Source organism: Salvelinus fontinalis, chromosome 27 (assembly GCF_029448725.1).
Source record: "Salvelinus fontinalis isolate EN_2023a chromosome 27, ASM2944872v1, whole genome shotgun sequence".
NCBI classification, from domain to species: Eukaryota; Metazoa; Chordata; class Actinopteri; order Salmoniformes; family Salmonidae; genus Salvelinus; species Salvelinus fontinalis.
Window position 1 is genome coordinate 34,260,791 of NC_074691.1, and position 24,264 is coordinate 34,285,054.

The 24,264-nt window shown below is 44.0% G+C and overlaps 1 protein-coding gene across 7 annotated transcripts in view; it reads left to right on the forward strand.

Annotated features, from left to right (window-relative positions):
- The window catches only part of eya4 (EYA transcriptional coactivator and phosphatase 4), a 165,641-nt gene that overhangs the window by 117,131 nt on the left and 24,246 nt on the right, over positions 1-24,264 (forward strand). For all 7 annotated transcript variants that reach the window (XM_055885629.1, XM_055885633.1, XM_055885628.1 and 4 more), the window contains 4 exons: positions 3,066-3,240; positions 3,445-3,569; positions 3,881-3,964; positions 14,711-14,800. In XM_055885629.1, the coding sequence (XP_055741604.1) occupies positions 3,066-3,240; positions 3,445-3,569; positions 3,881-3,964; positions 14,711-14,800 (474 nt within the window). The remainder of the gene's footprint in view (positions 1-3,065; positions 3,241-3,444; positions 3,570-3,880; positions 3,965-14,710; positions 14,801-24,264) is intronic.

Below are 24,264 nucleotides of genomic sequence, written 5' to 3' on the forward strand. Positions count from 1 at the left end.
AACTGTACCTCAGCCACTCAAGAACATTCACTGTCTTCTTAGTAAGCAACTCCAGTGTAGATTTGGTCTTGTGTTTTAGGTTATTGTCCTGCTGAGAGTTGAAATAATCTCCCAGTGTCTGTTAGATAGCAGACTGAACCAGGTTTTCCTCTAGGGTTTGGCCTGTGCTTAGCTCCACTACATTTCATTTGTATCCTGAAAAACTCCCCAGTTCTTGCCAATGACAAGCATACCCATAACATGATGCAGCCCCCACCATGCTTAAAAATATGAAGAGTGGTACTCAGTGATGTGTGTTGGATTTACCCTAAACATAACACTTTGTATTCAGTTCATTTCTTATCTTTTTATTTTTATTTATTTTTTCTTTGCCACATTTTTTGCAGTATTACTTACAGTTGAAGTCGGAAGTTTACGTACACTTAGGTTGGAGTCATTAAAACTCGATTTTCAACCACTACACAAATTTCATGTTAACAAACTATAGTTTTGGCAAGTCGGTTAGGACATCTACTTTGTGCATGACACAAGTAATTTTTCCAACAATTGTTTACAGATGGATTATTTCACATATAATTCACTGTATCACAATTCCAGTGGGTCAGACGTTTACATACATTAAGGTGACTGTGCCTTTAAACAGCTTGGAAAATTCCAGAAAATTATGTTATGGCTTTAGAAGCTTCTGATAGGCTAATTTACATCATTTGAGTCAATTGGTGGTGTACCTGTGGATGTATTTCAAGGCCTAACTTCAAACTCAGTGCCTCTTTGCTTGACATCATGGGGAAATCAAAAGAAATCAGCCAAGACCTCAGAAAAAAAAGTCTGGTTCATCCTTGGGAGCAATTTCCAAACGCCTGTAGGTACCACGTTCATCTGTACAAACAATAGTACGCAAGTATAAACACCATGGGACCACGCAGCCGTCATACCGCTCAGGAAGGAGACGCGTTCTATCTCCTAGAGATGAACGTACTGAAAATCAATCCCAGAACAACAGCAAAGGACCTTGTGAAGATGCTGGAGGAAACAGGTACAAATGTATCTATATCCACAGTAAAACGAGTCCTATATCAAGTTTATTTTATATAGCCCTTCGTACATCAGCTAATATCTCAAAGTGCTGTACAGAAACCCAGCCTAAAACCCCAAACAGCAAGCAATGCAGGTGTAGAAGCACGGTGGCTAGGAAAAACTCCCTAGAAAGGCCAAAACCTAGGAAGAAACCTAGAGAGGAACCAGGCTATGAGGGGTGGCCAGTCCTCTTCTGGCTGTGCCGGGTGGAGATTATAACAGAACATGGCCAAGATGTTCAAAATGTTCATAAGTGACAAGCATGGTCAAATAATAATCAGGAATAAATGTCAGTTGGCTTTTCATAGCCGATCATTAAGAGTTGAAAACAGCAGGTCTGGGACAGGTAGGGGTTCCATAACCGCAGGCAGAACAGTTGAAACTGGAATAGCAGCAAGGCCAAGTGGACTGGGGACAGCAAGGAGTCATCATGCCCGGTAGTCCTGACGTATGGTCCTAGGGCTCAGGTCCTCCGAGAGAGAGAACGAAAGAGAGAAGGAGAGAATTAGAGAGAGCATACTTAAATTCACACAGGACACTGGATAAGACAGGAGAAGTACTCCAGATATAACCAACTGACCCTAGCCCCCCGACACATAAACTACTGCAGCATATATCGACATAACCTGAAAGGCCGCACAGCAAGGAAAAAGCCACTGTTCCAAAACCACCATTAAAACACCAGACTGCGGTTTGCAACTGCACATGAGGACAAAGATCGTACTTTTTGGAGAAATGTCCTCTGGTCTGATGAAACAAAATAGAACTGTTTGGCCATAATGACCATCGTTATGATTGGAGGAAAAAGGGGGAGGCTTGCAAGCCAAAGAACACCATCCCAACCGTGAAGCACGGGGGTGGCAGCATCATGTTGTGGGGGTACTTTGCTGCAGGAGGGACTGGTGCACTTCACAAAATAGATGGCATCATGAGGTAGGAAACTTATGTTGCTTCAATATATCCACATATCAAGACATCAGTCAGGAAGTTAAAGCTGGTCGCAAATGGGTCTTCCAAATGGACAATGACCCCAAGCATACTTCCAAAGTTGTGGCAAAATGGCTTAAGGACAACAAAGTCAAGGTATTGGAGTGGTCACCCAAAGCCTTGAGCTCAATCCTATAGAAAATTTGTGGGCAGAACAGAAAAAGCGTGTGTGAGCAAGGAGGCCGACAAACCTGCCTCAGTTACACCAGCTCTGTCAGGAGGAATGGGCCAAAATTCACCCAACTTATTGTGGGAAGCTTGTGGAAGGCTACCTGAAATGTTTGACCCAAGTTAAACAATTGAAAGGCAATGCTACCAAATACTAATTGAGTGTATGTAAACTTCTGACCCACTTGGAATGTGATGAAAGAAATAAAAGCTGAAATAAATCATTCTCCCTACTATTATACTGACATTTCACATTCTTAAAATAAAGTGGTGATCCTAACTGACCTAAAACAGGGAATTTTTTACTAGGATTAAATGTCAGGAATTGTGAAAACTGAGTTTAAATGTATTTGGCTAAGGTGTATGTAAACTTCCGACTTCAACTGTAGGTCCTGGATGGCAGGAAGCTTGGCCCCAGTGATGTACTGGGCCGTACGCACTACCCTCTGTAGCGCCTTACGGTCAGATGCCGAGCAGTTACCATACCAACCGGTCATGATTCTCTCGATGGTGCAGCTGTAGAACTTTTTGAGGATCTGAGGACCCATGCCAAATCTTTTCAGTCTCCTGAGGGGGAAAAGGCATTGTCGTGCCCTCTTCACCACTGTCTTGGTGTGTTTGGACCATGATAGTTTGTTGGTGATGTGGACACCAAGGAACTTGAAACTCTCGACCCGCTCCACTACAGCCCCGTCGATGTTAATGGGGGCCTGTTTGGCCCGCCTTTTCCTGTAGTCCACCATCAGCTCCTTTGTCCTGCTGTAGTTGAGGGAGAGGTTGTTATGTTGTGTTGTTGTTTACTAAGTCTGTTTGTTTGTTTGTGTTGTTTACAGGACTATCCATCGTACACAACGTTTGGCCAAAACCAGTACGCCCAGTATTACTCCGCCTCCACCTACGGAACCTACATGACGTCCAATAGCATGGATGGAACCGGCTCCTCGTCGGCCTATCAGCTGCAAGACTCCAACCCCGTCATGACAGTACAGGCCAATGAGCTCCAACCAGGTACGCCCCAGCCAATCACCACACACTTATGGAATTACGGTCGGTCGGTTGGTCGGTCTTATTCGATTTGGGTGTTGATAAAGATGCAGTCAGTTACAGAGATCTGACTCCTGTCTGAACACGTTGTGAGCCTTTACATTTGGTGTGTGTGTGTGTGTATGTGTGTGTGTGTGTGTGTGTGTGTGTGTGTGTGTGTGTGTTTAGAGGACACGGTGCAGAGCCCCATGAAGGAACTGGATGATCGTGGCTGTCGGAGTGGGGGAGGAGCTAAAGCCAGGGGGAGGGGCCGCAAGAACAACCCCTCACCGCCCCCCGACAGTGACCTGGAGGTATCCACTGACACACACACACACACACACACACACACACACACACACACACACACACACACACACACACACACACACACACACACACACACACACACACACAATTATTAGCATTGTCACATGATGCTGAATACTCCCCTCTCTCTCTCTCTCTCTCTCTCCCCTTCATCTTTCCCTCTCTCCCCCCCTCTTTCTCCCCCTTCTCTCTCTCCCCCCCATCTCTCTCATCTCTCTCCCCCCATCTCTCTCATCTCTCTCCCTCCCCTCTCTCTCCCCCTCTCCCTCCCCTCTCTCTCCCCCTCTCTTTCCAGAGGGTGTTTGTCTGGGATCTAGATGAGACCATCATAGTGTTCCACTCTCTGCTGACAGGCTCCTACGCTCAGAAATATGGCAAGGTGAGACGCCCCGCCCACTACCACTCTACTCTACTCTACTCTACTCTACTCTACACCACACTACCACTCTACCCTACTCTACTCTACTCTACTCTACTCTACTCTACACCACACTACCACTCTACCCTACTCAACTCTACTCTACTCTACACCACACTACCACTCTACCCTACTCAACTCTACTCTACTCTACACTACACCACACTACCACTCTACCCTACTCAACTCTACTCTACTCTACACTACACCACACTACCACTCTACTCTACTCTACTCTACTCTACTCTACTCAACTCTACTCTACTCTACACCACACTACCACTCTACCCTACTCAACTCTACTCTACTCTACACTACACCACACTACCACTCTACCCTACTCAACTCTACTCTACTCTACACTACACCACACTACCACTCTACTCTACTCTACTCTACTCTACTCTACACCACACTACCACTCTACCCTACTCAACTCTACTCTACACTACACCACACTACCACTCTACTCTACTCTACACCACACTACCACTCTACCCTACTCAACTCTACTCTACTCTACACTACACCACACTACCACTCTACCCTACTCAACTCTACTCTACTCTACACTACACCACACTACCACTCTACTCTACTCTACTCTACTCTACTCTACACCACACTACCACTCTACCCTACTCAACTCTACTCTACACTACACCACACTACCACTCTACTCTACTCTACTCTACTCTATTTAACCCTACTCTACCCTACCCTATTCCACTCAACCCTATTCTATCCTACCCTACTATATTCTATCCTACCCTATTTTTACCCTACCCTACCCTATTCTACCCTACCCTACTATATTCTACCCTACCCTACCCTACTATATTCTACCCTACCCTATTCTACCCTACTATATTCTACCCTACCCTATTCTACCCTATTATATTCTACCCTACTATGTTCTATCCTACTCTACTGAACATTGTAGTCATTTAGCAGATGATCTTATCCAGAGCGATTTACAGGAGCAATTAGGGGTAAGTGTCTTGCTCAAGGGCACATCGACAGATTCTTCACCTGGTCGGCTCAGGGATTCTAACCAGCGACCTTCCGGTTTACTGGGCCCAACGCTCTTAACCACTAGGCTACCTGCCGCTGCCGTACAAATCCCCCAAAACATCTGTATAAATAAACGGACAGATCTTTGAATCATTTATCCAGAGGGACAAGACAGGGATGACTGTTCTGTTATTTCCTTTCTTTAGCATCAATAATCACAACTCGTGGTTTTATCCAGGGCATAGAGATTGGTGGAGATCAACATCTATCATTTCTATTTTATTCAGATTTTGTTTAATTTTATTCTTTATACTATAACATAATAAGATCAAATAATGCAACAGAATATCTCATCTGCTAAATGAACTATACTGAACAAAAATTTAAACACAACATGCATCGATTTCAACGATTTTTACTGAGTTACAGAAATTAATTAATTTGGCCCTGATCTATGGATTACACATGACTGGGCAGGTCCGCAGCCATGGGTGAGCCTGGGAGGGCATAGGCCCACCCATTTGAAAGCCAGGCCCACCTACTGGGGAGCCAGGCCCAGCCAATCAGAATAATTCTTACCCCACAAAAGGGCTTTATTACAGACAGAAATACTCCTCAGTTTCATCAGCTGTCTGGGTGGCTGGTCTCAGACGATCCTGCAGGTGAAGAAGCCGGATGTGGAGGTCCTGGGCTGGCATGGTTACATGTGGTCTGCGCTTGTGTGGCTGGTTGGACGTATTGCCAAATTCTTTCAAACGACGTTGCAGGCGGCTTATGGTAGAGAAATGAACATTATATTTTCTGTTAACAGCTCTGGTGGACATTCCTGCTGTCCCTCAAAACTTGAGACATCTGTGGCATTGTGTTGTGTCTTAACATTTTAGAGTGGCCTTTTATTACCCCCTAGCACAAGGTGTACCTATGTAATGATCATTATTTTTGTGCGTATGGAACATTTCTGGGATCTTTTATTTCAGCACATGAAACATTACATATTGTTTTATATTTCTGGTCAGTATTGCCCGCAGCCATACGGCAAAGCCAGATCAGGGCCTAACATAACGACAACTCAGAGGAAGCTATTCTGTTCTTCTGAAATACACTACATTTTCTTCATATCACGCTTCTTTAGACCTGTCTAAAATAAATAATGGATTTATTGTGATGGTGTAGGCTATATTACAATGGATGTAATACATGTTGATGTTCCAAAGGTCTGCATCGGTGGCTTGTAAGCTATGCAGGAGACGCTGAACATGTTCTATGTTAATTAAAGGTCAATTACCACGAGACCAGAGATTATTTGCACGACAATCACCTGCTGACAAAATGTCATGACCGTCACAGCCCTATAGTGTGCCATTCAGAGGGTGAAGTTGCAAGACAATAGATTTAAATGACTTTAAATGCCTGAGTCTTACACGCTCAACAGTTTCCCCTGTGTGTATCAAGAATGGTCCACCACCCAAAGGACATCCAGCCAACTTGACACGACTGGGGGAAGCGTTGGAGTTAACATGGACCAGCATCCCTGTGGAACGCTTTCAACGCCTTGTAGAGTCCATGACCCGACGAATTGAGGCTGTTCTGAGAGCAAAAGGGGTGCAACTCAATATTAGGAAGGTGTTCTTAATGTTTTGTAAACTCAATTCCATTTGTATTTGGGGAAATGTACATGAATTCATGAGGAGGCAAGAACCAATATCGCCTGGCAACCCTGTTTGTAATTACCCATCTTACCTCCGGCGTATAATGACAACATCATTTAAAGTCCTTGTTCCAAAGTGGCATGGTGAATTTTGATCATGTGTACTATAATGAATCTCTACTGTCATTCAATCGATTACAAGAAATTAAAAAAACGTGGGTTATCCAAAACCCGATTTCTTAAAATTCTGTAACGACAGCCTTCCTCCTCTTCGTCTGAAGAGGAGGTGTATCAGGGATCGGACCAAGACGCAGCGTAGTTCGTGTTCAACATACTTAATAAAAGACGATAACGTGAACACTACACAAAATACAAAATAACAAATGTGGCAAAACCGAAACAGTCCTATCTGGTGCATAGACACAAAGACAGAAGACAACCACCCACAAACCCCAACAAAAAACAGGCTACCTAAACATGGTTCCCAATCAGAGACAATGACAAACACCTGCCTCTGATTGAGAACCCTATCAGGCCATACAACAAACCCAACATAGAAACACAACATATAGATAACCCACCCAACTCACGCCCTGACTACACTAAAACAAAGACAAAACCAAAAGAACTATGGTCAGAACGTGACAAATTCTTACAATTCAGAAATCTTATTAAATCACTTCAACAAAATGTGGATAAACCTAAGGCCTATATCATAGAAAAAATACTTAAAGAATCTCCGTCAAATAAGTTGATTGCCAAGTTATTTCAAAGTTTGATTAAAACTCTACCTGATGGTTCAGAACCTAGGAAGGGAATTTTTTTGGGGGGGGAAACCAATCTAAACTAAGAAATTGAGGAGAACCATTGATCACAGATATGTGAAAATACTCATACCTTCCCCTACAACTTAAGACATAAAACTACTGCGATTGAACATAAAATCATATGACTTCCTGCACTCCTGACGGATAATTCATATCTCTGTTGGAGACGCAGAAAGAAAGCTCCATCACACAACGCTGTGGACCTCTGGCAGACGGACACCATGTTGGGATAATGTCTGTACATTTCATTGTGTCTATTTATTTCCATCCGTCTCCATGATTATGTCTGTTGGAAAATGTAAATATTAGTGATCAATATCAGAGCCATATATTATTAGAGCCATCATTTGAGCCATCATTTGAGCCATCATTAGAGCCATCATTTGAACCGTCATTTGAGTCATAATTTGAGCCATCGTTTGAGTCATCATTTGAGCCATCATTTGAGCCATCGTTTGAGCCATCGTTTGAGCCATCGTTTGAGCCATCATTTGAGCCATCATTTGGAAAGTCTAATATCCGCCCTCAGTCCAGTCCTCCAGTTTGTTATTATCTAGTTACATTCCTTTACATTTGGTAATATTATAAAGTTAATAAACAACAAAAAAATATAAGATATTTCACAGCATTTGGAGGACATATGTTGATCACCTTGGAGAACGTTTGTTTGGTTGGCGGTTTGTTTTGGTGTTTTTGTGTTATGTTGTTTGTGACGTAGACAAAAATACAATCAATGAGAAAATGGTAACAGAAAAGGTCAGAGATCGGTGGCTATCAGCTTTATGCCGATCTAGTCTCCCAAATGGCACCCTATTCCCTATGTAGCACACTACTTTGGTCATAAGGAGTGCATCAAATAGTTAATGGGGGGCCATTTCAGACAAATCTACTGTATACCTCTCCTACTGTATACCTCTCCTACTGTATACCTCTCCTACTGTATACCTCTCCTACTGTATACCCCTCCATACCTCTCCTACTGTATACCTCTCCTACTGTATACCTCTCCTACTGTATACCTCTCCATACCTCTCCTACAGTATACCTCTCCATACCTCTCCTACTGTATACCTCTCCTACTGTATACCTCTCCATACCTCTCCTACTGTATACCTATCCATACCTCTCCTACTGTATACCTCTCCTACTGTATACCTCTCCATACCTCTCCTACTGTATACCTCTCCTACTGTATACCTCTCCTACTGTATACCTCTCCATACCTCTCCTACAGTATACCTCTCCATACCTCTCCTACTGTATACCTCTCCTACTGTATACCTCTCCATACCTCTCCTACAGTATACCTCTCCATACCGCTCCTACTGTATACCTCTCCTACTGTATACCTCTCCATACCTCTCCTACTGTATACCTATCCTACTGTATACCTATCCTACTGTATACCTCTCCTACTGTATACCTCTCCATACCTCTCCTACAGTATACCTCTCCATACCTCTCCTACTGTATACCTCTCCATACCTCTCCTACTGTATACCTCTCCTACTGTATACCTCTCCATACCTCTCCTACTGTGTACCTCTCCATACCTCTCCTACTGTATACCTCTCCTACTGTATACCTCTCCTACTGTATACCTCTCCTACTGTATACCTCTCCATACCTCTCCTACTGTATACCTCTCCTACTGTAAACCTCTCCTACTGTAAACCTATCCTACTGTATACCTCTCCTACTGTATACCTCTCCTACTGTATACCTTTCCTACTGTATACCTCTCCATACCTCTCCTACTGTATACCTCTCCATACCTCTCCTACTGTATACCTCTCCATACCTCTCCTACTGTATACCTCTCCATACCTCTCCTACTGTATACCTCTCCTACTGTATACCTCTCCTACTGTATACCTCTCCTACTGTATACCTCTCCATACCTCTTCTACTTTATACCTCTCCATACCTCTCCTACTGTATACCTCTCCTACTGTATACCTCTCCATACCTCTCCTACTGTATACCTCTCCATACCTCTCCTACTGTATACCTCTCCATACCTCTCCTACTGTATACCTCTCCATACCTCTCCTACTGTATACCTCTCCTACTGTATACCTCTCCATACCTCTCCTACTGTATACCTCTCCTACTGTATACCTCTCCATACCTCTCCTACTGTATACCTCTCCATACCTCTTCTACTGTATACCTCTCCATACCTCTCCTACTGTATACCTCTCCATACCTCTCCTACTGTATACCTCTCCCACTGTATACCTCTCCTACTGTATACCTCTCCATACCTCTCCTACTGTATACCTCTCCTACTGTATACCTCTCCATACCTCTCCTACGGTATACCTCTCCTACTGTATACCTCCCCATACCTCTCCTACTGTATACCTCTCCTACTGTATACCTCTCCATACCTCTCCTACTGTATACCTCTCCTACTGTATACCTCTCCATACCTCTCCTACTGTATACCTCTCCTACTGTATACCTCTCCATACCTCTCCTACTGTATACCTCTCCTACTGTATACCTCTCCATACCTCTCCTACTGTATACCTCTCCTACTGTATACCTCTCCATACCTCTCCTACTGTATACCTCTCCATACCTCTCCTACTGTATACCTCTCCTACTGTATACCTCTCCTACTGTATACCTCTCCATACCTCTCCTACTGTATACCTCTCCATACCTCTCCTACTGTATACCTCTCCATACCTCTCCTACTGTATACCTCCCCATACCTCTCCTACTGTATACCTCTCCATACCTCACCTACTGTATACCTCTCCTACTGTATACCTCTCCATACCTCTCCTACTGTATACCTCTCCATACCTCTCCTACTGTATACCTCTCCTACTGTATACCTCTCCATACCTCACCTACTGTATACCTCCCCTACTGTATACCTCTCCTACTGTATACCTCTCCATACCTCTCCTACTGTATACCTCTCCATACCTCTCCTACTGTATACCTCTCCATACCTCTCCTACTGTATACCTCTCCTACTGTATACCTCTCCATACCTCTCCTACTGTATACCTCTCCATACCTCTCCTACTGTATACCTCTCCTACTGTATACCTCTCCATACCTCTCCTACTGTATACCTCTCCATACCTCTCCTACTGTATACCTCTCCTACTGTATACCTCTCCTACTGTATACCTCTCCATACCTCTCCTACTGTATACCTCTCCTACTGTATACCTCTCCATACCTCACCTACTGTATACCTCTCCTACTGTATACCTCTCCATACCTCTCCTACTGTATACCTCTCCATACCTCACCTACTGTATACCTCTCCTACTGTATACCTCTCCTACTGTATACCTCTCCATACCTCTCCTACTGTATACCTCTCCATACCTCTCCTACTGTATACCTCTCCTACTGTATACCTCAGTTACTGTATACCTCTCCATACCTCTCCTACTGTATACCTCTCCTACTGTATACCTCTCCATACCTCTCCTACTGTATACCTCTCCTACTGTATACCTCCCCATACCTCTCCTACTGTATACCTCTCCTACTGTATACCCCTCCTACTGTATACCTATCCTACTGTATACCTCTCCATACCCCTCCTACTGTATACCTCTCCTACTGTATACCTATCCATACCTCTCCTACTGTATACCTCTCCTACTGTATACCTCTCCTACTGTATACCTCTCCATACCTCTCCATACCTCACCTACTGTATACCTCTCCTACTGTATACCTCTCCTACTGTATACCTCTCCATACCTCTCCTACTGTATACCTCTCCATACCTCTCCTACTGTATACCTCTCCTACTGTATACCTCAGTTACTGTATACCTCTCCATACCTCTCCTACTGTATACCTCTCCTACTGTATACCTCTCCATACCTCTCCTACTGTATACCTCTCCTACTGTATACCTCTCCTACTGTATACCTCTTCTACTGTATACCTCTCCTACTGTATACCTCTTCTACTGTATACCTCTTCTACTGTATACCTCTCCTACTGTATACCTCTCCATACCTCCCCTACTGTATACCTCTCCTACTGTATACCTCTCCTACTGTATACCTCTCCTACTGTATACCTCTCCATACCTCTCCTACTGTATACCTCTCCCACTGTATACCTCTCCATACCTCTCCTACTGTATACCCCTCCTACTGTATACCTCTCCTACTGTATACCTCTCCATACCTCTCCTACTGTATACCTCTCCTACTGTATACCTATCCATACCTCTCCTACTGTATACCTCTCCTACTGTATACCTCTACTACTGTATACCTCTCCATACCTCTCCTACTGTATACCTCTCCATACCTCTCCTACTGTATACCTAGCCTACAGTGTACCTATCTTACTGTATACGTCTCCTACAGGTGATTGATAAAATAATGATAAAATATTTCCCTAAAGAAGACACATGCTGGCCATTGGTTTAGAAGATGTGTCAGGTATTAGAAACAAGGGAAAGTAGATGTGATGGAACAGACTTAGTTAATAGCAGGGTGGTTTTGGCTGTGGCACCCTTCTCTCTCTCTCTCACTTGCTCTCGCTCTCTCTCTCTCTCACTTGCTCACTTTCTCTCTCTCTCTCTCACTTGCTCTCGCTCTCTCTCTCTCTCACTTGCTCACTTTCTCTCTCTATCTCTCTCTCTCACTTTCTCTCTCTCTCTTCCTCTCTCTCTCTCCATGTCTCTCTGTCTCCCTCTCTTTCTCTCTATCCTCCCTCCCTCCCTCTCCATTTATCTCTCTCTGTCTCCCTCTCTTTCTCTCTATCCTCCCTCCCTCTCTCTCCATGTCTCTCTGTCTCTCTCTCTCTCTCTGTCTCCCTCTCTCTCTATCCTCCCTCCCTCCCTCTCCATTTATCTCTCTCTGTCTCCCTCTCTTTCTCTCTCTCTCTTCCTCCCTCTCTCTCCATGTCTCTCTGTCTCCCTCTCTCTCTCTCTATCCTCCCTCCCTCCCTCTCCATTTATCTCTCTCTGTGCTCGGTATGTGTCTATTCTGGGAGTCTCACGGTGTCAGCGAATCATCTATCGCAGATGATGGTTTTTGCAGCTGAGCTGTGGGTTGGCAGAGCTGCCCCCCAAACCTCTCTCACACCCACCCAGTCCCCCAAACCTCTCTCACACCCACCCAGTCCCCCAAGGGTTTTTAAAGAGGGGCATAATGTTGATGGGACAGAACAAGTGTGACCTCTCTCTCTCTCTCTCTCTCTCTCTCTCTCTCTCTCTCTCTCTCTCTCTCTCTCTCTCTCTCTCTCTCTCTCTCTCTCTCTCTCTCTCTCTCTCTCTCTCTCTCTCTCTCTCTCTCTCTCTCTCTCTCTCTCTCTCTCTCTCTCTCTCTCTCTCTCTCTCTCTCTCTCTCTCTCTCTCTCTCTCTCCTCTCTCTCTCTCTCTCTCTCTCTCTCTCTCAGCATCTACTTAGATTAGTTGAACATACCAGGCGGGGGGGGGGGGGGGGGGGGGGTTGGGAGGGCAGTGGGGGAGGAGATGATGTGGTGATGATGATGGTGGGGATGAAGGCTCCTCCTTTGTCACAGTCAGTAGAGGACTGGTCACCCCTCAGGGCCTGGTTCCTCTGGTCTACCCAGTACAGCCAGTAGAGGACTGGTCACCCCTCAGAACCTGGTTCCTCTGGTCTACCCAGTACAGCCAGTAGAGGACTGGTCACCCCTCAGAGCCTGGTTCCTCTGGTCTACCCAGTACAGCCAGTAGAGGACTGGTCACCCCTCAGAGCCTGGTTCCTCTGGTCTACCCAGTACAGCCAGTAGAGGCCTGGTCACCCCTCAGAACCTGGTTCCTCTGGTCTACCCAGTACAGCCAGTAGAGGACTGGTCACCCCTCAGAGCCTGGTTCCTCTGGTCTACCCAGTACAGCCAGTAGAGGACTGGTCACCCCTCAGAGCCTGGTTCCTCTGGTCTACCCAGTACAGCCAGTTGAGGACTGGTCACCCCTCAGAGCCTGGTTCCTCTGGTCTACCCAGTACAGCCTGTAGAGGACTGGTCACCCCTCAGAGCCTGGTTCCTCTCTACCCAGTACAGCCAGTAGAGGACTGGTCACCCCTCAGAGCCTGGTTCCTCTGGTCTACCCAGTACAGCCAGTAGAGGACTGGTCACCCCTCAGAGCCTGGTTCCTCTCTACCCAGTACAGCCAGTAGAGGACTGGTCAGCCCTCAGAGCCTGGTTCCTCTCTACCCAGTACAGCCAGTAGAGGACTGGTCAGCCCTCAGAGCCTGGTTCCTCTCTACCCAGTACAGCCAGTAGAGGACTGGTCAGCCCTCAGAGCCTGGTTCCTCTCTACCCAGTACAGCCAGTAGAGGACTGGTCAGCCCTCAGAGCCTGGTTCCTCTCTACCCAGTACAGCCAGTAGAGGACTGGTCACCCCTCAGAGCCTGGTTCCTCTGGTCTACCCAGTACAGCCAGTAGAGGATTCTGGTTTCTGATGTAGAAAGAGCTTTATAAAATACATTTGATTGATTGATTGATTGATTGATTGATTGATTGTTTGATTGATTGATTGATTGGTTGATTGATTGGTCTCACCTAGTAGATGAACTGAATGTCGTTCTGGATCAGAGCGTCTGCTGAATGACTAAAATGATTGATTGATTGTTCGATTGTTTGTTTGATCAATCAATCAATCAAATGTATTTATAAAGCTGATTTTACATCAGCTGATATCTCAAAGTGCTGTACAGAAACCCAGCCTAAAACCCCCAAACAGCAAGCAATGCAGGTGTAGAAGCACGGTGGCTAAGAAAAACTCCCTAGAAAGGCCAAAACCTAGGAAGAAACCTAGAGAGGAACCAGGCTACCAGCACGGTGGCTAGGAAAAAGGGTGCAGCAAGTCAGCACCTCAGAAGTAAATGTCAGTTGGCTTTTCATAGCCGATCATTAAGAGTATCTCTACCGCTCCTGCTGTCTGGGACAGGTAGCACGTCCGGTGAACAGATCAGGGTTCCATAGCCGCAGGCAGAACAGTTGAAAATTGAGCAGCAGCACAACCAGGTGGACTGGGGACAGCAAGGAGTCATCAGGCCAGGTAGTCCTGACGCATGGTCCTCGGGCTCAGGTCCTCCGAGAGAGAGAAAGAAAGAAAGAGAGAAAGAAAGAGAGAATTAGAGGGAACATACTTAAAGTCATACAGGACACCAGATAAGACAGGAGAACAGACTGACCCTAGTCCCCCGACACATAGACTATGTATTGACGGATATATTGATTGTTTGACAGGACCCTCCCATGGCGGTGACGCTGGGACTGAGGATGGAAGAGATGATCTTTAACCTGGCAGACACACACCTGTTCTTCAACGACTTAGAGGTAGGTACACACACCTGTTCTACAACGACTTAGAGGTAGGTACACACACCTGTTCTACAACGACTTAGAGGTAGATACACACACCTGTTCTACAACGACTTAGAGGTAGATACACACACCTGTTCTACAACGACTTAGAGGTAGATACACACACCTGTTCTACAACGACTTAGAGGTAGGTACACACACCTGTTCTACAACGACTTAGAGGTAGAGACACACACCTGTTCTACAACGACTTAGAGGTAGATACACACACCTGTTCTACAACGACTTAGAGGTAGGTACACACACCTGTTCTACAACTATTAGAGGTAGATACACACACCTGTTCTACAACGACTTAGAGGTAGATACACACACCTGTTCTACAACTATTAGAGGTAGATACACACACCTGTTCTACAACGACTTAGAGGTAGGTACACACACCTGTTCTAGAACTATTAGAGGTAGGTACACACACCTGTTCTACAACGACTTAGAGGTAGATACACACACCTGTTCTACAACGACTTAGAGGTAGATACACACACCTGTTCTACAACGACTTAGAGGTAGATACACACACCTGTTCTACAACGACTTAGAGGTAGGTACACACACCTGTTCTACAACGACTTAGAGGTAGAGACACACACCTGTTCTACAACGACTTAGAGGTAGATACACACACCTGTTCTACAACGACTTAGAGGTAGGTACACACACCTGTTCTACAACTATTAGAGGTAGATACACACACCTGTTCTACAACGACTTAGAGGTAGATACACACACCTGTTCTACAACTATTAGAGGTAGATACACACACCTGTTCTACAACGACTTAGAGGTAGATACACACACCTGTTCTAGAACTATTAGAGGTAGGTACACACACCTGTTCTACAACGACTTAGAGGTAGATACACACACCTGTTCTACAACGACTTAGAGGTAGATACACACACCTGTTCTACAACGACTTAGAGGTAGATACACACACCTGTTCTACAACGACTTAGAGGTAGATACACACACCTGTTCTACAACGACTTAGAGGTAGATACACACACCTGTTCTACAACGACTTAGAGGTAGATACACACACCTGTTCTACAACGACTTAGAGGTAGATACACACACCTGTTCTACAACTACTTAGAGGTAGATACACACACCTGTTCTACAACGACTTAGAGGTAGATACACACACCTGTTCTACAACTATTAGAGGTAGAGACACACACCTGTTCTACAACTATTAGAGGTAGATACACACACCTGTTCTACAACTATTAGAGGTAGATACACACACCTGTTCTACAACGACTTAGAGGTAGATACACACACCTGTTCTACAACTATTAGAGGTAGATACACACACCTGTTCTACAACTACTTAGAGGTAGATACACACACCTGTTCTACAACTATTAGAGGTAGATACACACACCTGTTCTACAACGACTTAGAGGTAGATACACACACCTGTTCTACAACGACTTAGAGGTAGATACACACACCTGTTCTACAACGACTTAGAGGTAGATACACACACCTGTTCTACAACGACTTAGAGGTAGATACACACACCTGTTCTACAACGACTTAGAGGTAGATACACACACCTGTTCTACAACTATTAGAGGTAGATACACACACCTGTTCTACAACTATTAGAGGTAGATACACACACCTGTTCTACAACGACTTAGAGGTAGATACACACACCTGTTCTACAACGACTTAGAGGTAGATACACACACCTGTTCTACAACGACTTAGAGGTAGGTACACACACCTGTTCTACAACGACTTAGAGGTAGATACACACACCTGTTCTACAACGACTTAGAGGTAGATACACACACCTGTTCTACAACGACTTAGAGGTAGATACACACACCTGTTCTACAACGACTTAGAGGTAGATACACACACCTGTTCTACAACGACTTAGAGGTAGATACACACACCTGTTCTACAACTATTAGAGGTAGGTACACACACCTGTTCTACAACTATTAGAGGTAGAGACACACACCTGTTCTACAACGACTTAGAGGTAGATACACACACCTGTTCTACAACTATTAGAGGTAGGTACACACACCTGTTCTACAACGACTTAGAGGTAGATACACACACCTGTTCTACAACGACTTAGAGGTAGATACACACACCTGTTCTACAACGACTTAGAGGTAGATACACACACCTGTTCTACAACTATTAGAGGTAGATACACACACCTGTTCTACAACGACTTAGAGGTAGATACACACACCTGTTCTACAACGACTTAGAGGTAGATACACACACCTGTTCTACAACGACTTAGAGGTAGATACACACACCTGTTCTACAACGACTTAGAGGTAGATACACACACCTGTTCTACAACGACTTAGAGGTAGATACACACACCTGTTCTACAACTATTAGAGGTAGATACACACACCTGTTCTACAACGACTTAGAGGTAGATACACACACCTGTTCTACAACGACTTAGAGGTAGATACACACACCTGTTCTACAACGACTTAGAGGTAGATACACACACCTGTTCTACAACGACTTAGAGGTAGATACACACACCTGTTCTACAACGACTTAGAGGTAGATACACACACCTGTTCTACAACGACTTAGAGGTAGATACACACACCTGTTCTACAACGACTTAGAGGTAGATACACACACCTGTTCTACAACGACTTAGAGGTAGATACACACACCTGTTCTACAACGACTTAGAGGTAGAGACACACACCTGTTCTACAACTATTAGAGGTAGATACACACACCTGTTCTACAACGACTTAGAGGTAGATACACACACCTGTTCTACAACGACTTAGAGGTAGATACACACACCTGTTCTACAACGACTTAGAGGTAGATACACACACCTGTTCTACAACGACTTAGAGGTAGATACACACACCTGTTCTACAACTATTAGAGGTAGAGACACACACCTGTTCTACAACGACTTAGAGGTAGATACACACACCTGTTCTACAACGACTTAGAGGTAGATACACACACCTGTTCTACAACGACTTAGAGGTAGATACACACACCTGTTCTACAACGACTTAGAGGTAGATACACACACCTGTTCTACAACGACTTAGAGGTAGATACACACACCTGTTCTACAACGACTTAGAGGTAGATACACACACCTGTTCTACAACTATTAGAGGTAGATACACACACCTGTTCTACAACTATTAGAGGTAGATACACACACCTGTTCTACAACGACTTAGAGGTAGATACACACACCTGTTCTACAACGACTTAGAGGTAGATACACACACCTGTTCTACAACTATTAGAGGTAGATACACACACCTGTTCTACAACGACTTAGAGGTAGATACACACACCTGTTCTACAACTATTAGAGGTAGATACACACACCTGTTCTACAACGACTTAGAGGTAGATACACACACCTGTTCTACAACTATTAGAGGTAGAGACACACACCTGTTCTACAACTATTAGAGGTAGAGACACACACCTGTTCTACAACGACTTAGAGGTAGGTACACACACCTGTTCTACAACGACTTACAGGTAGATACACACACCTGTTCTACAACGACTTAGAGGTAGATACACACACCTGTTCTACAACGACTTAGAGGTAGATACACACACCTGTTCTATAACGACTTAGAGGTAGATACACACACCTGTTCTACAACGACTTAGAGGTAGATACACACACCTGTTCTACAACTATTAGAGGTAGATACACACACCTGTTCTACAACTATTAGAGGTAGATACACACACCTGTTCTACAACGACTTAGAGGTAGATACACACACCTGTTCTACAACGACTTAGAGGTAGATACACACACCTGTTCTACAACTATTAGAGGTAGATACACACACCTGTTCTACAACGACTTAGAGGTAGATACACACACCTGTTCTACAACTATTAGAGGTAGATACACACACCTGTTCTACAACGACTTAGAGGTAGATACACACACCTGTTCTACAACTATTAGAGGTAGATACACACACCTGTTCTACAACTATTAGAGGTAGATACACACACCTGTTCTACAACGACTTAGAGGTAGATACACACACCTGTTCTACAACTACTTAGAGGTAGATACACACACCTGTTCTACAACTACTTAGAGGTAGATACACACACCTGTTCTACAACGACTTAGAGGTAGATACACACACCTGTTCTACAACGACTTAGAGGTAGATACACACACCTGTTCTACAACGACTTAGAGGTAGATACACACACCTGTTCTACAACTATTAGAGGTAGATACACACACCTGTTCTACAACGACTTAGAGGTAGATACACACACCTGTTCTACAACTATTAGAGGTAGATACACACACCTGTTCTACAACGACTTAGAGGTAGATACACACACCTGTTCTACAACGACTTAGAGGTAGAGACACACACCTGTTCTACAACGACTTAGAGGTAGATACACACACCTGTTCTACAACTATTAGAGGTAGATACACACACCTGTTCTACAACGACTTAGAGGTAGATACACACACCTGTTCTACAACGACTTAGAGGTAGATACACACACCTGTTCTACAACGACTTAGAGGTAGATACACACACCTGTTCTACAACGACTTAGAGGTAGATACACACACCTGTTCTACAACTATTAGAGGTAGATACACACACCTGTTCTACAACGACTTAGAGGTAGATACACACACCTGTTCTACAACGACTTAGAGGTAGATACACACACCTGTTCTACAACGACTTAGAGGTAGATACACACACCTGTTCTACAACGACTTAGAGGTAGATACACACACCTGTTCTACAACTATTAGAGGTAGATACACACACCTGTTCTACAACGACTTAGAGGTAGATACACACACCTGTTCTACAACTACTTAGAGGTAGATACACACACCTGTTCTACAACGACTTAGAGGTAGATACACACACCTGTTCTACAACTATTAGAGGTAGATACACACACCTGTTCTACAACTATTAGAGGTAGATACACACACCTGTTCTACAACGACTTAGAGGTAGATACACACACCTGTTCTACAACTATTAGAGGTAGATACACACACCTGTTCTACAACGACTTAGAGGTAGATACACACACCTGTTCTACAACGACTTAGAGGTAGATACACACACCTGTTCTACAACGACTTAGAGGTAGATACACACACCTGTTCTACAACGACTTAGAGGTAGATACACACACCTGTTCTACAACTATTAGAGGTAGATACACACACCTGTTCTACAACTATTAGAGGTAGATACACACACCTGTTCTACAACGACTTAGAGGTAGATACACACACCTGTTCTACAACTATTAGAGGTAGATACACACACCTGTTCTACAACGACTTAGAGGTAGATACACACACCTGTTCTACAACTATTAGAGGTAGAGACACACACCTGTTCTACAACGACTTAGAGGTAGATACACACACCTGTTCTACAACTATTAGAGGTAGATACACACACCTGTTCTACAACGACTTAGAGGTAGATACACACACCTGTTCTACAACGACTTAGAGGTAGATACACACACCTGTTCTACAACGACTTAGAGGTAGATACACACACCTGTTCTACAACGACTTAGAGGTAGATACACACACCTGTTCTACAACGACTTAGAGGTAGATACACACACCTGTTCTACAACGACTTAGAGGTAGATACACACACCTGTTCTACAACGACTTAGAGGTAGATACACACACCTGTTCTACAACGACTTAGAGGTAGATACACACACCTGTTCTACAACGACTTAGAGGTAGATACACACACCTGTTCTACAACGACTTAGAGGTAGATACACACACCTGTTCTACAACGACTTAGAGGTAGATACACACACCTGTTCTACAACGACTTAGAGGTAGATACACACACCTGTTCTACAACGACTTAGAGGTAGATACACACACCTGTTCTACAACTATTAGAGGTAGATACACACACCTGTTCTACAACGACTTAGAGGTAGATACACACACCTGTTCTACAACGACTTAGAGGTAGATACACACACCTGTTCTACAACGACTTAGAGGTAGATACACACACCTGTTCTACAACGACTTAGAGGTAGATACACACACCTGTTCTACAACGACTTAGAGGTAGATACACACACCTGTTCTACAACGACTTAGAGGTAGATACACACACCTGTTCTACAACTATTAGAGGTAGATACACACACCTGTTCTACAACGACTTAGAGGTAGATACACACACCTGTTCTACAACGACTTAGAGGTAGATACACACACCTGTTCTACAACGACTTAGAGGTAGATACACACACCTGTTCTACAACGACTTAGAGGTAGATACACACACCTGTTCTACAACGACTTAGAGGTAGATACACACACCTGTTCTACAACGACTTAGAGGTAGATACACACACCTGTTCTACAACTATTAGAGGTAGATACACACACCTGTTCTACAACTACTTAGAGGTAGATACACACACCTGTTCTACAACGACTTAGAGGTAGATACACACACCTGTTCTACAACGACTTAGAGGTAGATACACACACCTGTTCTACAACTATTAGAGGTAGATACACACACCTGTTCTACAACGACTTAGAGGTAGATACACACACCTGTTCTACAACTATTAGAGGTAGATACACACACCTGTTCTACAACGACTTAGAGGTAGATACACACACCTGTTCTACAACTACTTAGAGGTAGATACACACACCTGTTCTACAACTATTAGAGGTAGATACACACACCTGTTCTACAACGACTTAGAGGTAGATACACACACCTGTTCTACAACGACTTAGAGGTAGATACACACACCTGTTCTACAACGACTTAGAGGTAGATACACACACCTGTTCTACAACGACTTAGAGGTAGATACACACACCTGTTCTACAACGACTTAGAGGTAGATACACACACCTGTTCTACAACGACTTAGAGGTAGATACACACACCTGTTCTACAACTATTAGAGGTAGATACACACACCTGTTCTACAACTATTAGAGGTAGATACACACACCTGTTCTACAACGACTTAGAGGTAGATACACACACCTGTTCTACAACGACTTAGAGGTAGATACACACACCTGTTCTACAACTATTAGAGGTAGATACACACACCTGTTCTACAACGACTTAGAGGTAGATACACACACCTGTTCTACAACTATTAGAGGTAGATACACACACCTGTTCTACAACGACTTAGAGGTAGATACACACACCTGTTCTACAACTACTTAGAGGTAGATACACACACCTGTTCTACAACTACTTAGAGGTAGATACACACACCTGTTCTACAACGACTTAGAGGTAGATACACACACCTGTTCTACAACTACTTAGAGGTAGATACACACACCTGTTCTACAACGACTTAGAGGTAGATACACACACCTGTTCTACAACGACTTAGAGGTAGATACACACACCTGTTCTACAACGACTTAGAGGTAGATACACACACCTGTTCTACAACGACTTAGAGGTAGATACACACACCTGTTCTACAACGACTTAGAGGTAGATACACACACCTGTTCTACAACGACTTAGAGGTAGATACACACACCTGTTCTACAACGACTTAGAGGTAGATACACACACCTGTTCTACAACTACTTAGAGGTAGATACACACACCTGTTCTACAACGACTTAGAGGTAGATACACACACCTGTTCTACAACGACTTAGAGGTAGATACACACACCTGTTCTACAACGACTTAGAGGTAGATACACACACCTGTTCTACAACTATTAGAGGTAGATACACACACCTGTTCTACAACGACTTAGAGGTAGATACACACACCTGTTCTACAACTATTAGAGGTAGATACACACACCTGTTCTACAACGACTTAGAGGTAGATACACACACCTGTTCTACAACTATTAGAGGTAGATACACACACCTGTTCTACAACTATTAGAGGTAGATACACACACCTGTTCTACAACGACTTAGAGGTAGATACACACACCTGTTCTACAACGACTTAGAGGTAGATACACACACCTGTTCTACAACGACTTAGAGGTAGATACACACACCTGTTCTACAACTACTTAGAGGTAGATACACACACCTGTTCTACAACGACTTAGAGGTAGATACACACACCTGTTCTACAACGACTTAGAGGTAGATACACACACCTGTTCTACAACGACTTAGAGGTAGATACACACACCTGTTCTACAACTATTAGAGGTAGATACACACACCTGTTCTACAACGACTTAGAGGTAGATACACACACCTGTTCTACAACGACTTAGAGGTAGATACACACACCTGTTCTACAACGACTTAGAGGTAGATACACACACCTGTTCTACAACTATTAGAGGTAGATACACACACCTGTTCTACAACGACTTAGAGGTAGATACACACACCTGTTCTACAACGACTTAGAGGTAGATACACACACCTGTTCTACAACGACTTAGAGGTAGATACACACACCTGTTCTACAACGACTTAGAGGTAGATACACACACCTGTTCTACAACGACTTAGAGGTAGATACACACACCTGTTCTACAACGACTTAGAGGTAGATACACACACCTGTTCTACAACGACTTAGAGGTAGATACACACACCTGTTCTACAACGACTTAGAGGTAGATACACACACCTGTTCTACAACTATTAGAGGTAGATACACACACCTGTTCTACAACGACTTAGAGGTAGATACACACACCTGTTCTACAACGACTTAGAGGTAGATACACACACCTGTTCTACAACTACTTAGAGGTAGATACACACACCTGTTCTACAACGACTTAGAGGTAGATACACACACCTGTTCTACAACTATTAGAGGTAGATACACACACCTGTTCTACAACGACTTAGAGGTAGATACACACACCTGTTCTACAACGACTTAGAGGTAGATACACACACCTGTTCTACAACTATTAGAGGTAGATACACACACCTGTTCTACAACTATTAGAGGTAGATACACACACCTGTTCTACAACGACTTAGAGGTAGATACACACACCTGTTCTACAACGACTTAGAGGTAGATACACACACCTGTTCTACAACGACTTAGAGGTAGATACACACACCTGTTCTACAACGACTTAGAGGTAGATACACACACCTGTTCTACAACGACTTAGAGGTAGATACACACACCTGTTCTACAACGACTTAGAGGTAGATACACACACCTGTTCTACAACGACTTAGAGGTAGATACACACACCTGTTCTACAACGACTTAGAGGTAGATACACACACCTGTTCTACAACGACTTAGAGGTAGATACACACACCTGTTCTACAACGACTTAGAGGTAGATACACACACCTGTTCTACAACGACTTAGAGGTAGATACA